General features: G+C 38.6%; 1 protein-coding gene across 2 annotated transcripts in view; it reads left to right on the top strand.

Moving 5' to 3' along the window:
- LOC144647415 (bridge-like lipid transfer protein family member 2) overlaps positions 1-15,000 on the top strand; it is a 61,315-nt gene that overhangs the window by 28,624 nt on the left and 17,691 nt on the right. Inside the window, exons 34-59 of one of the 2 annotated variants that reach the window (XM_078507214.1) lie at positions 356-454; positions 787-858; positions 1,821-1,876; positions 2,074-2,212; positions 3,067-3,163; positions 3,878-3,974; positions 4,075-4,155; positions 4,893-4,964; positions 5,036-5,130; positions 5,895-6,165; positions 6,655-6,707; positions 6,992-7,064; positions 7,217-7,318; positions 7,423-7,488; positions 8,018-8,134; positions 8,726-8,816; positions 9,512-9,678; positions 9,985-10,281; positions 10,745-10,840; positions 11,220-11,285; positions 11,361-11,458; positions 11,688-11,771; positions 12,620-12,712; positions 13,806-13,855; positions 13,936-14,050; positions 14,271-14,367. In XM_078507214.1, coding sequence (XP_078363340.1) covers positions 356-454; positions 787-858; positions 1,821-1,876; positions 2,074-2,212; positions 3,067-3,163; positions 3,878-3,974; positions 4,075-4,155; positions 4,893-4,964; positions 5,036-5,130; positions 5,895-6,165; positions 6,655-6,707; positions 6,992-7,064; positions 7,217-7,318; positions 7,423-7,488; positions 8,018-8,134; positions 8,726-8,816; positions 9,512-9,678; positions 9,985-10,281; positions 10,745-10,840; positions 11,220-11,285; positions 11,361-11,458; positions 11,688-11,771; positions 12,620-12,712; positions 13,806-13,855; positions 13,936-14,050; positions 14,271-14,367 — 2,744 coding nt within the window. Of the gene's footprint in view, positions 1-355; positions 455-786; positions 859-1,820; positions 1,877-2,073; positions 2,213-3,066; positions 3,164-3,877; positions 3,975-4,074; positions 4,156-4,892; positions 4,965-5,035; positions 5,131-5,894; positions 6,166-6,654; positions 6,708-6,991; positions 7,065-7,216; positions 7,319-7,422; positions 7,489-8,017; positions 8,135-8,725; positions 8,817-9,511; positions 9,679-9,984; positions 10,282-10,744; positions 10,841-11,219; positions 11,286-11,360; positions 11,459-11,687; positions 11,772-12,619; positions 12,713-13,805; positions 13,856-13,935; positions 14,051-14,270; positions 14,893-15,000 lie in introns of those variants that run through there. The other variant, XM_078507213.1, reaches the window with a different exon arrangement.

Raw genomic sequence — 15,000 nt, 5'->3', positions numbered from 1 at the left:
TTGGGGTTTACAGTTATGTACATGTGATATGAATACTGTGCTAGGATTGGTTTGCACCCTCATGAATAATTAGGGTAACTCCTACTTTTTGGTAACCTAACCTTTTCCATTGTGAGTTTAAACAAGAAGTTTTGATGCCATGTGGGTTTACTTTTTAAGGGCACTTCATTGCACAGCAAACCACAACTGATGCAAACTTCTAAATTTGCATTTCACAAAAAAAGGTGTGAAATGTTTAAGATAGTATTCTCAGTCGGTCATGTTAATACTTTACAAGGCATTTCAAGACTTGGAAAATATAACTCAATGTAAGTTGTGTTTGACATTAAAAAATGTTTTGAATTTTTTCCTTCAGCTAAGCGAGAAGCAGTGGTGGAAATCGGCAAGCCTTGGAGCAATATAACGATTTCTCGGAGTTTAAGTTCTCTGAAGTACTTTTATGATTTGAAATTTGGTATGTAGTTGTAAAAAGGTTTTCATATTGAAGCATTTAGGCTCGTCATGTACATGGTAGGAATTAAATTATATTACTCTGTAGGTCAAATACAATCCATATTTTAGCAGTTTCCTTTTTTACTGTTAGAAGTTAACTAAAATCTAACTGAGGGTGTCTTGTGTAGTGGGTGCATGAATAAGTGAATGACTGGGCGCATGAGGAGGAAGGTGGTGTTTGATGAGTAGGTTTAGTAAGAAGCCGGGTTGGTAAGTAGGTTACTTGATATTTCTCATGCTGTAAAGTCAATTTCTTTGTTTTGTTAATGTTAAAATTCTTCTGTTTTGCCTCAGACATGGACACTATGGAGATGGCCTGGGGTGTGGACATTGAACCTGTGTTGGCCATGGTTTCTTTGGCATTTGGTAAGAAATAAGAACTTACAGTCTGTACCTATCTTATTTCTCTTTTCCTTTTTGCGCTGTAGTTTTAGCAGTCTTCATGTTGTTGAGTCCCTACCAATAGCTAGTCTGACCTTGTGAGAACTTGTGAGAATAGAGAGATTTTCAGCATTTTTAAGAGAAAACTGTCTAGTTTATTGCAATTCAGAACTCGTGAGATATGAAAGCTTTCTGTAGAAAAAACAAATCTACCTTACCGTTACTTATTTTCGCGGTTACTTAATTTCGCGAAAAATGGAACGAGCATATTTCGCGGAACTTAATTTTCGCGTTTTGGCCAAAAATACGTAATTAACGTAAAAGATACAATAGAAAACGCTTAAAATAAATTTTCGCGGGTCTTTAATTTCGCGATTTTAAAAAAATCGCGAACATCGCGAAAATTAAGTCCCGCGGAAATAAGTAACAATAAGGTAACACCCCCTTTAACATTTGATTGTTGGATGTAAAGTAGAACCCCGGTAACTCGAACACGGATAACTCGAACTACCCCGCTAACTCGAACTAACTTCCATTTCCCTTGGACCCATTTTCAGTCATTTTTCTTGGCTAACTCGAAAACCCCACTAACTCGAAAACCCCGCTAACTTGAACTGTTTTTCATTTCTCTTCAGAGTTCGAGTTACCGGGGTTCAACTGTAATTCTTAACTTACTAGCAATAGATGGGTTGAACTTTATTGACAAAGCACAATTACACACAGTGGGGAAGAATGAGTGGCTCTCTGAAACATTTCTAGATTTGAGCTGTCATAAATGCAGGGTTTTTTAGAACTTACATACATGTTACTGCTGTGAGTTCCTTTTTTCTTCTTTCCCTTTGCACTGTGCATGGAACTGCTTATGGCTTTAGTATATTTAACAGGGTAGGGTATGAAGAAGACGGTTTTACTTTGAATCAACAGTACATGAAATGTATTCGTTTCAGAAAATTTGAGCTCACCAAGCCGTGATGCAAGCAAGCCTCTTCCTTTCTTTGACAAGGTATACCACATCGCATTTTCACATAAAATATTTGTTTTGTTATTATAGCCCATTTTGTCCTAAAGTTGATTATGTACAAGTAAAAATACATAATTGCAGCACAAAACACACAAAAGTCAGACACCATTGATGCATTTTCATGCCATCACCTCCAGGTGGATACTGAGAGTTTGTTGTTCTTACCCTTGACTCCATAGATGCGTCTCCTGTACCATGGCCACCTTCATCTTGCTATTAATGAGTGGTACCTATACTTCAGTGCATCCAAGAATCCTTATGATACCACAGAGAGAATGCAGTGGGAGTGGAGACAAGCTAAATTTGATTGGACTAATGGTATATCACATTAGCGATCTAGAGACATATTAAAAAATTTTTAGTTCTGTATGGAAGGCGTGTTGACCTGATTGTTAATGCATTAGACTCCAGATTGAGCTGTTTTATGATGAAGCCCTGGCCGGCGTCATTGTGTTGTGTTCTTTGGGAAGATGCTACTCTCGATGCCTCTTCCCACACGTAGGTGTATAAATAGGTAACGATGAATGAAATGCTGGGTGCTGGCAGAGGTGTCATCTGCAGTGGACTAGCATCTTCTTCATGCAGGGGGGGGGGGGAGAGAAAGCAGAAATACTCTTACCGTAACTACTGAAGCCATAGATAAGCAAAAGCCTGAATGATCACTAGGCTTAAATGTAGACTAAACTTGGACAGTTCTGTAGGTCCCTTAACAATCATGAATGTACGTCCAATTTTAGGTCAATGAGCCAAATGACATACTCAAGTACAATGTTTTGGACATCTTATGACATTATTTCTATGTTCTTTAACATTGTAGACCAGGAATAATGATAATGCTGAATAAGATAGAAAGTCAGTGGGTAATTGCAACAGCTCGTAAGATCACTCTTTCCTGCTTGAAAACAGTTCATCGGAATTTTGCTGCTAATGTTCCAATAGACATTTCACAACTCAATAGTTTTGTTTAATTAGAAAAGTGGTGACGATTTCTCAACCTTTCCGAAAGTTGCTTTGCTTTTGCTAATCAGATCTTTTGTCTATAATCACCATTGCATGATACCCTGTAGCATCATGTGGTTAAATTACTCTTGAGTGTTACCTGCTTTTAACTCCCTTTTAACTACCAAGTAGTGCATCAATAGTAAGACACATTCTCAATTGTTATTGTATAGGTCGGATTGTCATTGAAGGTGATTTTGACTTGCATACCAGGGCAGCATCAAAGTATGACGATCGACGGGTTTTACATTTGCCTGCAATGAAATTGAGGTGCGTTTAGATTAGAAAGTTAGCATTTTTACACATAGTCTAAATAATTTCAGGCCTGCAAAGGAATGTTTTTATGGGTAGGTGGTTGGTAAAGCCTGGTTTTCACTAGCGATGCAAGCACAAGCGCAAGCACAAACGCAAGCATGCGAACAGAAAAAGAAATGACCCTTGTGCTTGTACTCGCCACAAGTTCAAGCGTTAGCATCAAAATTCAATGTGTTTGTGCTTTTGCTTGCAACGAAGCCGTATTCACGGTGAAATAATAGCTGTTATGCTTGTGCTTGTGCTTGCGTCGCTAGTGAAAATCAGGCTTAATGGCTAATGTTTAGTGCATTGGACTACCTCGCACTTAAAAGCTCAGTGTAAATGTTATTCCATCCAGGGAGTAGTAATACACACAGCAGTTTAGTTCTTGGCTTGTGAATGAGCCGTTAGTGACCACATTTTTTTCGAGAGTCTTCAGTTACCTCAAGGATTTAATTTGTTTTAGGCCCCACCTTGTCATTGATGCGACAAGATGTAAATGGTTGTATACTACATACATTCTAAATAGGGAATAAATCAATTCAGTCATTTCGGGATTATCTTTTTTGCATTGAAACAGTGTCATTATTGGACAAGGCTATCAATCTTATATTAAAAAGCATCACAATGCGAATGATATGCAACAGTGAGCTTACTTACATTTCCCTCTCATATCTGTTCTTATCCCAGCACTAATATGAAGTGGCATTGTCAAGGAGATCCTAATGACCATCATTCAGTGGTCCAGTGTGCTCCAGACAAGATACCACAACTGGCTCCTAACCAAGTATGTATGAAACAACAGTGCACCATTACATGTAGCAATGGGAGATGAGTCAATGGACCTTGATTAACTGCAACCTGATTTTGTTTTTTTCCTGTGATAGGCTCACGACTCCTATGCAGCTTTTAGGTCGCAGAACCTTACGTTGGACATTTCTCTAGAGACAGGATTGAGCAGTAAAAAGGTATGTCTTAGAATACCTTGCTCTAAACAGTTCTTCTAAAAATCAATCTAACAACGCATTTAATGGAATCTTTAAGAGTGTCAATTTCTTCAGGCATGATCCAGCTATAACATAATCTCACTAATCAATATAATGAGTAACAAGTCTGTTCTACTATCGGTTGCATGTTCAAACATTGACAGGGTTGGGTGCTTGATTTTAAACGCTTCTTCAGTGTAATGCCATTTTCTGCAAAGCACTTGTTGTCCTATCTTAGCCTGTCAGTTATATTTGGCAGATAGTTTGAATGTTGCATGTCAACTGATGTAATGTTAGGCCACTTTGGTGAGATTGTGTCTAGGGGCAGGGGGTTTGAAAAGCAGTGTTTTTGTTCAGTGATTTTGTTATATTCTTAAGCAATACACTTTGCTTAGTTACGATGACTGGAAAAACCTGACGAAATGCTGGGTGTACTGTTATGTTCATTTATAAGCCACACTCGGACACTCATACATAGTCCACACAGTGGACAAGCATTGTAACCAGTGGGGTAGTGATACTCTGGTTACTTTATGCTATGCAGAGCAGAATTTGATGCTGATCCTCCAATCCCACAATCTTCACAGTGATCATAATGAGTAATCAGGCACCTTCAATAGCTGCTACATCTGTTTTGGTGCTTGAAAGTAATTTTATTTAGTGTGTTGTTTGTAGCTATTTATGCCTTTTTAATTTGAAATTTATATCTGTCTTCACAGGATTATTCTCAGAGTGACCCCCCTACATTGTTCATGTACGCCAGCACATTTAGATGGTTTCAGAAATACCAGGTAAACCTGAGAAAGTATTTATTGTTGCATATCTGCAATTAGAGAGATTCATTTGTGTCATTTGCTTTTAGGCTGTAGTATTGTGGTATGTGTCACGACCTACCAAAAGAGGAACGTATTTCGGACGCGAGCGAGTGAAGAAGCGATCACTTGGAAGACATTATAGGTTGGTACTTAATTCATCTAAAACATTTCTTTGAACCATAAAGTATAGAATGCTCTTTAGCGTGTTTATTTCCTAGCGTGTTTATTTCCAGTACATTCGACTGTTATGTGTTGCCATCATTCACAGTGATCATTTACTTTATAACTTGTACTTACAAGATGTAATTAAGGATTAAGTTGATAAACATGCACTTGCACTAGTCAGCATTGTCTACCCTTGCAGCAAATGGTTTCCTTACATCTAATTAATGGCAGCATAGAAGACACAGTTCTTTGTGCTTCCTCTATTTCATTTTACGTCTGATAAAAGACTGATACCGTAAAGTTCTGAAAGCAATGTTCCTCAAAAGTAATAGAGTATGAAAATGAGTCCAAAGAACATCATCCTGTAGTACTCAATATTTCAGTCAACAATTACATCAGAACAGAGTAATATAAATTATTTCTTTTGGAATGAGGTCATTCACAACAAACATTAGACCAATTTGGTAAAACGTGTTGCATCTGTCATTTCCATCGTATCTTAATAACAGGTTAAGTACTTTGTGATGTCACTACTTATAGAACGTCGATACTTGGGAATTTGTTAACAGGCTTGAAATTTTATCACTACTTTCAGAGGGTCACTATGTTTGGGGCTTGTTACTTTCGGAGCTTTACAGATCTTCTAAGCCGACGTAAACCCGTGTAAATGTCAGTTTAGTTGGACTTTTTAAAAGGAAAGAGAGATAACTCTTAACTCGATCAAATTGCTATACACTGCAGGGAGGTGAGCCTGTCACTTCAATTTCCCGAGTTCTCTGTGTGGTACTGGGGCTCGTTCACTCAGCAAAGAGGGTTTGAGCTGTCACTAGGCAGTGGTTACTTGGAGACCACGTACAGTCTGTCTCTTAGAGAGTACAGTGATGGGTTAAAACGGAGACCAGCGGCAGACTGGATTGCAGCCAAACTTCGCAGTGAGCTGTTGGATGTCACATGTCATTTGTATGGTTTAGAGGAAGTGGATGGCAAGGAAAGTAGTGATGAGTATGCAGAGGTGGGTACCACCTTATCATAGTTCTCAGTTTTTTTTGACACCAAAAAAGAGGAAAATAAAATATCCGTTTTACTTAATCAACTATAATGGTAATGTAGAATTATTGCTACTTTCTTTGGATGGATGCCACGTCACAGGTTATCCACTGCACAAGTGATGAAGGAACTGTAGGAGTAGTGTCTTGCCTTAGGACTCGGCACAGTGGCTTAGGCAAGGCTTGAAGGCTGCACTCATTGTCTATAGTCGAAGGCACTAACTGTGTGTCAAAATACAATAGTGTATAGGTTAACAACGCTGTAAAGTGAAGAAACACATATTGTTTAATGAATATGATTTTTTTGCCATGCGAGGGTGACCAGTTTGCATCAACATTATATTAACAAGCGGTGACGATTTTGGCTTGAAGTAGTAATAAAAAAAGTCCGCATTTCTCATTCAAGCTGGCATTTGTGATAATTTGTTTAACATACTGATTGCTTTGTAATTCAGGTCAGTTCCATTGACTTGGAGCCTACAAAGTACTATCTTCTGGCGGCAGCAAGGCAAGTTTTGTTAGGGCCAGATACTTGGATATTAAATGTACATGCACTGGTAATGCAGCCAATGTTTCAAACTATGCAAGGCAGTATTCCTTGTTCAATGCGACTGTTGTTTGCCCACACACAAACATACAACAAACGTTTCACTCCATTGTACTTGTTGGTGTAACTTGTTAAATAATACTGTGCTGTGAGGTTCTAGGAAGTGCTCATTGCTGCACAAAATGTTCGTCATGAAAAGGTTCCGTACTTATATTTCACACTTTCTACTGCTGTTTTATCAACAGGTTAGAGTACACACGCCAAGACACCTCCAAAAAGCAAGAAACATTCGTAGATGGCCCATCGCCTGAGTTACAGGTAACGCTATAATACCTTATTGTCACTGAGAGTGTGAGAACATTGTAAGTTGCCCTGATTACAGTTTTTGTTACTAACAGAAGCCTATAACCGTGAATAAATTCATGATGATATAGCCCTTTTTACAAGATATTGCTTTTGTAACGTCATAGAATTACAACCATCGGCTTGTATGCCATGATCTGAAAGGGGCCTGGACACCAACCAACCGTCGCATAGCATTTGGCCTGTTTGAAGCTTACACCAATGCACAGGTGAGCTGCAATGTTTACTTTTAAATGGTTAAATATGATTAACTAATCCTTTGTATTATAATCCTGGTGATAAATAGTTGTCATTTGTCTTAATACATTTATAGGTTTTGAAGAAAATCCTCTCTGCTGATGCTCTTAAATTCACAATTGTGGACAAGAAAGGAAAACAGGTAAACCTGAAGTGCCAAGCAGAGTATACAAAGTAAAACAATTTAAGAATCCTATTCTTAAATCCTATTCTGATTGACAAAGAAAAAATATTCAGCGGAGCATCCTGGGACAAGAAATTTGGTAAACCCACGAAGCTGAAAAAATTTGGATATGACGTCAGCGTACGAGCGAGCGAGCGTCCGTACAGACTCTCAGGGAGGGGGAGGGGTGTCCCAATGCAATCCGATCAGAGGAGAGACAATGCATGCCATCCTCTTGTGGTGTCAACGGACTTACATTTTTATATTGGGCATCCATGTTATGGTCAATTGACAGCTGTCAAAACAAGGTTTTCGCTGATCAGTATGACATAACCACATCGCGAGCTCAGATATAGAACTAATTGAGGTTGAATGTTTTTTTGAAGTTGTAATTCATTGATTGTTACGCCTTTAAATGGAAGTTATCGTTAACATCGTTGGCTTCCTATACAATACATGTACCCATAGTGTAATTTAACTTAATACTGAGAACACAACTTTTCTTTAGGATGACGAGAAAGGATCACTTAATTCATCAGTCAAAGCTCGATCAGCATCAGTTACAAACATGTTGGAAAAGCTTGTCATGGAAAAGGAGATAAAGTTTGTGGCATTTGCTGAAGAGGTACAGTATAGGTCATTCACTATTGTCGTCTATCCAGATACAATAACTGTTGTAACTGTCCCATGTTGTAAAAGCTTTTCCCGCTTTCTGAAGCATTATAAGTGGCTAGGAGTATTTCTTATCAACCCCCCCCCCTCCCCCCCCTCCCCCCCCCCTGGATGGGATGGATCCATCAAAAGGTTACCCCTAGTTTAAAATTTGCCAGTATTCATTTATACATCTGGGTATAAAGAAGGCACTGTGAGTTAAAAGTATTTTGCACAATAACTGAACACGATGATCCTGATCTGGGCTCCAACCCGGACCTCTCAATTCAGAGTCCAGCATGCTAACACCTATTTTTTATTCCAACTAACCATCAGTCCACATCGCCTTAACTTTATTTATTTAAGTGAAGGGTGCGCTATAAAGAGACTCTTCCTACTTTTCATACCATTTGAAATGGGAGCTTTGCTATCTTACGCTAAACTCTTGTAATTTTAAGAAATACTTGCTCCGCTGTAAGTCGTATTTCTTAAAACGTGATTGTCAAATGTGCTTTTCCTTGATTTGGTCATGTTCTATAAAATGATAACTGTCAATATTCTACAGGGCACTGGTGAGCATGAGCAGGTTACAGAGGCCCATCTCCATGGTGTAGCTTTGTGTACAGCAAATGATGTCGTTGAAGACAAATGGCATAGTGAGTAACTTCTGTTTAACGTTATGTAATATCTTCCATAGATAGACCGGGCTTATAAAGTAGTCAACAAATAGGTACACAGAGAGCAAAAATACAAAAAAGTGGTAAGTATTCTAGGGGGATTAGTGTTTATCTTTACATATCTCTCACTCATAGAATCATGGCTTTTGGTTGCTTTTTGTTTACACCAAAGGTTGTGCTGGCAACCATTGACATTTCTTTCTCATCAAGTGTTCCAACACGAACACCTCAGTGTGTTAAAGGTTCTTTGTCACAGTCAAACACATTTTGTCACATTTGCGTGACTTCGAAGGTCTTGGAAAGGCGGTTTCTCCCATGTCTCTATGCATGTCATAACACACCTATTTTTTATTCCAACTTTAAAACTGTATTGAAAACCACTCAAACGTTGCATCACACTACGCTACCTCATAACACAACTTTTGAAACAATATGAATACTACTTTTTCATTGTGCCCTGCTCCCCAAAAAGTATTTAGATTTGATAGTGTAGGTTTGTGGAATGAAGAACACTTATGAGAGATTACTTAAAAGAAGTTGGTTAGAAAATGAGTACGAGGTCCTAAACTTTGTTTGGGACGAGTACAAAGCTTACTCTGTCGGTCAGACAGGGTAAGACCAAGGGGAAGTTAAGAAACTTACTTATCAGTCATGACCCGTTTGTTCTCTGCTAGTTGCACTGGTCAACTCGCAGATTGTTCTGAAAGGAATTGAATCTGAAGGATGTGTGCTTGTGGCAGCTGGAAACACAAGGATACTCAACAGACTTCACACTCCAGTCTGGAGCAAAGGGGAGCTCTTCAACAAGAAAACCTGGGTCGGAAATGTTGAAAATCTTCAGGTAAGTTCCCCCTGATACCTGTTAAGCCATTGTTAGGTATCTTTAGCAGTAATTCCTATAATGTAATACTTTAGGCAAGAAATTTAAGTGTCTTGATTGTCTTCTGCACCAGAAAAAAGTTTAACATCGTGGCACATAGTAATATTTTAATTTATTCGTGGTGTTCCCATTTTTCCTTTGTCTTTTTGCTGTTAAAATGTGACCCAATATACACCTGGGCAAACAGTGTCAAGGGGGTGAGCGTGGTCAAGACCCTAGAAAGTAACAAGATATTTATAACATATAACACTTTGTTCTGTTGTGCAGTACTTTGCTACAGTTGGAGCAGAGGATACCATTGGCTTGGAAAGCACCCCATGGTTAAGCACTTCAGTTATAACAGGTCGTCTAGACAAGAATTCCTTTGACATTGCTGACCTGGCTAATATCGTGGGCTCAGGTGAGGCTGTTGGGGGCATGGTGAATGCCGTTGTTGGGAGTGGCGCTGGACAGGAACCTACTCAGTTACAGAGGATTGTAGCACGATGTAGCTGCGACTTCTACTTTGTTAACTTTAGCCCAGATTTGGACCCTGTTGCTGAGGAGCACGCTCACGAAATTGTGGTGAGTTATTCAAGTTGTGGTTTCTTATGTATTGTTTGCATATTGTCTCACAAAATAGAGAACCATAAGTTGATCCAACAATGCCAAGCTGTTTAAAACCACATGTTATATGATGTGGTGATGGGTGTTGCATAAACGTTTGTTTAGGATCGTGCATAAAATGTTGAAAACGCAGCAGTCCTGTCAATTTGGACATTTAGCTATGTGTGGGAATACAAGCACAGAAGAATGACAACAAAAATCATATGTGTATGAATCCGATACTTCACTTGTTGCATGAAAAACAAGATAAGAGAATTCCAGTTACAGGATTGGGGTTGGTACGGGATTGGAATATTGAAGTTAAATGGTAAGAGGCATTCCATTCAGTTGTAAAATTTAACAATAGTTGGTTGAACCGGTTGATCCATTCAAATGGAAATCATCCTTCTTCATAGAGTCATTGTTATTGTTCATTATTCAGCCTCCATCACCTTCCAGCCACCTGCGAGAGGATCGCCATGTTGCAGTGAACACATTCACCATCAGGCACAAGTTATTAGAGATCTCTACAAACTCTGTAAGTTTTAAACAAACTTAAAAGCTGAAAAGCTGGGTTAAAATGCCTTATTCTAATCAATTTAAAAAAAGGTTTTGTACTCTGGCACTCTGTTAATCTGACCACCAACTTGCTGTATTAATAGCGTAGTCCTAGTAAAGGCAGTTCCTAAATAATGAAAATCACCCAGTGAGAATTTATAGTGGTCAGAAGAAATGGCCTTGCGAATAATGAGGTGGTGGTATGGCGGTGTTCTACTTTATACCTTCATACCTGCTGCTACATAGGTATGCATAGCTATTCAATTTATTTGTGAGATGGATATAACTTTAGTTTCTTCTTGAATTGGAGTGGTGACCTAATAAGCAATCTTTCAATTATCGATTGTATTAATTTTCAGGCCCAGTACGCCATGCTTATTGACATTGCCCACAATGTTGTGTTGTATACAGAACCTAAAAAGAAGGTGAGTCCTTGATTCCATTTACTCAATTGCAGTTAACTGTCATTTTAGATGTAACAAGTTCTTATTTTCTAACAGGAAGCATTTGACAGACTTCAGAGAATGAGGTTCCAGTTGCGTCTTTCCACATCTGAAGATCAAAGAGCCCAAATTCTTAGACTACAGAACACTGTCAGGTAAGGGTCACCCTTTGCATCTGTATGTGTATAACTATTCAATGTTGGTGCTAGCTGATTACTTGTATCCCTTCTTGCTGAACCTAGATATTTTTGTTCACAGCTTGAAGTTCTATTGGGACCTTTTGAGGTGGGATGCGGGCTTAATAGAGATAGAGAAGGGGGGCTTACTTTTTTATTCATTTCCATTCACTTCCTTGTTTATGTCTTTCTTGTAATTGCTTGTTAGATCTCACCACACTGAGATGCGGCGACTGGAGCGAGAGTTGTATGAAGTCAACTTGCTCAGAAAACAAGCAATTGATGATCAAGAGTAAGACCTTTCATTTACAGCAGTAACTTATCAACTGATAACTATCAATGTTTATGTCTTTCATAAAACAAATAACAACATAATTTATTTGGATTATAGAAGAGTTCTTACATGATGCTCTAATTAAGGTGGCTCCATATAGTTTCCTTACCAAGCGCACGCTAATGATGCAAACTTTTGGAACCTGCACGCACAAGCTGATGCAAGCTTGGGGCAAAAGTAATCAAGCACAGATTTGTGTTGAACATTTCAAAGGACAACTTTATCCATAATAGATGTTTAAGGCCAGATGACGCTGTTTAAACTTCCGAAGAGAATGAGTTTTTGTAGACTTTCTCCATGGAATTGCAATAAACGGCCAGTAAACACTTTTGCAAGCCCAGTGGTTTTAACGTTGACGCATGCTCAAATAGTGATCTTGGCGAATTTTTAAAATCATGCATAAGTTCTTGAAAGGCAAAGGTGTACTTAAATAGTGCTAAAAATATGCACAATAAGCGACTAATGTTTGCATCTTTCTTATCCTTATATTATCTTTCGGGGAGCAGGGATGGCGCAGTAGTGAGAGCGCTCGCCTCCCACCAATGTGGCCCGGGTTCGATTCCGGCCCGGTACCATATGTGGGTTGAGTTTGTTGTTGGTTCTCGTCCTTGCTCCGAGGGTTTTTCTCCGGGTTCTCCGGTTTTCCTCCCTCCACAAAAACCAACACTTCTAAATTCCAATTCGATCGGGAATCCGAGGGCCACAGGTTTGTCAGTCGAAGACTGTTACGTGCAACCCTCGTAAAACAAAGTTGATTGATTGATTGATTGATTGATTGATCCTATATTTGATATTTATTTGCTTAGGTTGACTGATGCTGTTATTCAACTAGAGAGGGAAATCATGCAGCAAAAGGAGAAGCTGAGTTCATCAAGCTCTGAGCTCAGGATAATGATAAGGTGATGTATCACTGTTATCACTGTACCCATCCAGCAGGAGTATTTATTGAGAAGTAGTAGTAGTATAATAGGGACCAGTTAAACCCCTTTTTGCAGGGGGAATCTCATTAATATGCTGGGAATAAATTAACTTCGATGATGACATAGACTAATGATTGGTGGATTTAATTAACTTGTGGGTGAATTCATATTCTATTTTGATCTTTCTTGATATTACCCGTTTGACAGGCTTCATTTTTTTGGATCACAGTATTCGAAATCACTGAACCATTCAGTTTATAATTATGCAAGTTTCTTGTCACATAAATTGTCTACTGCATACATTACTGCTTTCGAACAATGGTTTTTACTTGATGCGCTTGGGTAAACACAATAATAAAAGCGCTCAAACACTCAGTCCTAAGCAAAACATTTTGTAAAATTCTTTCTTCACCTCCTTCAACACCATTATCACAATTCTATTTTTAGCACGGCTGCCACTACCACCACCACCATTTTATTGCTTACCTCCTCTACCGCAACAATTTTACCTCACATTGGCTCCACATTTAGTCCTCCTCCTCCTCCTCCTCCTTCTCTTCCTGTCTCAACTATACTACAAATAATTCCTAGAACAGTTAATACAGACACCGAAGAGACAAAGCAAAGTGTCCGTAATAGAGAGGTGTCCGTATTATTGAGGTTTTTTCTCAAGAAAATATATGAGAATTTTGTTGGGACATCAGAGTTTGTCCGTAATAGAGAGGTGTCCGTATTGGAGAGGTGTCCGTACGGAGAGGTTTGACTGTATCTTAGTATTACAAAAACTTGAGTTAAGCTGTTATGAATTTCCTTTTCAAGCTTTCACCAATTCTATTTAGTTAACTTCATTCTCAGTGATCTGATCCATCATCTAAACTATCAACTGTAGGAGTTTATAGTAGCTGTTCTTGTTATGAATCATGTTCAAGTCTTTTTATCTATTATAGGAGCTTTTAATTTTAGTGTTGAGTAAATCTAACACGTCTTGTTGCATCGTTAGCTTACAGCTGCATATTCATTACTCGATGTAGTTAAAGCCATTAAAACTTGAAATTTTTCTTCAATATTTTAGTGCATATAAGGACTTCTTGATGAATTTGAACACACCTACACCTGAGCGAGGTGAGTCCTCTGCATACTGCAAGCCTCTAGGCTAAGGTCAATCTCAGAGAGTGATAACATCATCTTAATACTATTTTCAGCTCCCACTGCAGAGGTGATCAAACTGGCTGAGGTGTACTTTAATCACGCCTCATGGCAACTGAATCAGGAAGACGGACAGTTGGCTATAGCCGATACATCTTTTACTAACTTCAGGTAAAGACGCACCTTATGTTAGGATAGATCGACAGAGCAGTTAGAACAGCTAGGCATATTTATGGGTTGAAAAAAGATAGAAAGAGACAAGTCGAAAAATGTGTGTTTAAAATAATCGTTTAACTTAAAAAAATGATCGTTCATGAGCGGTAGTCAGAACATAATAACAAAACACAAGAAGAGGAGACATCTTAAAACTTCTTGAATTTTACTCATGTAGTTATAGGAAAACCACGCTTAGTGGGGCCACAGTGGAACATCGTTTGGAGCTGGGACGGTTCCACGTCAGAAACCTTTTACCTAACAGCATCTATAAGGTGAGACAGATTAGCTCTAATTAAACTAGTTCGACTGTAGCTCCTGAATAGTAAAAAAAGATTGGAGATAAAAGCTTGCTGATTATTTGACCATAGGAAAACGTGTACTTGCTATCAGTTTAACGCTCCAAAGCGTATGTTGCCGTTTGGGGCTTCTGGTTAGAACATTCTGATGTTTAAACAGTAACTCATTTCACAGTGTTTAAACACCCTGACTTCGCGTCTGAGCGTCAGAGCGGTTCAGAGCCACCTTAATATTTTGAAAATCTAGGGTGGCTCTGAACCGCTTTGACAACTTTTTTTGCCAAAAGTTGTAGTATGACATGCTGATCATAATCCAACAATAAGAAATGGGGGTCACTGACCTCATTCTCGAGTTATTAGCGCTGAAAGTGTAAAATAAGGGTGTTTTCAACAAGTTATACTGTTGCTACGGTAACCAATAATGTCAAGAAAATAATCACAACTTTTAAAAGTGTAATAGAAGCTTATAGTACCTTATTACATGAAATTTTCGCGACACGAACTTAATTTCGCGAATTTCGCGATTCGACAAAAATCGCGAAATTAAAGTGACGCGAACAATAAGTGTCGCGAACATTACATGACGCGAAAATTAAGTGACTCACATTT

This window comes from Oculina patagonica, chromosome 3, assembly GCF_052425735.1.
Source record: "Oculina patagonica isolate OP01 chromosome 3, crgOcupat, whole genome shotgun sequence".
NCBI classification, from domain to species: domain Eukaryota; kingdom Metazoa; phylum Cnidaria; class Anthozoa; order Scleractinia; family Oculinidae; genus Oculina; species Oculina patagonica.
The sequence above is the reverse complement of the archived record's forward strand: the minus strand, read 5'-3'. Positions and strand labels throughout refer to the sequence as shown.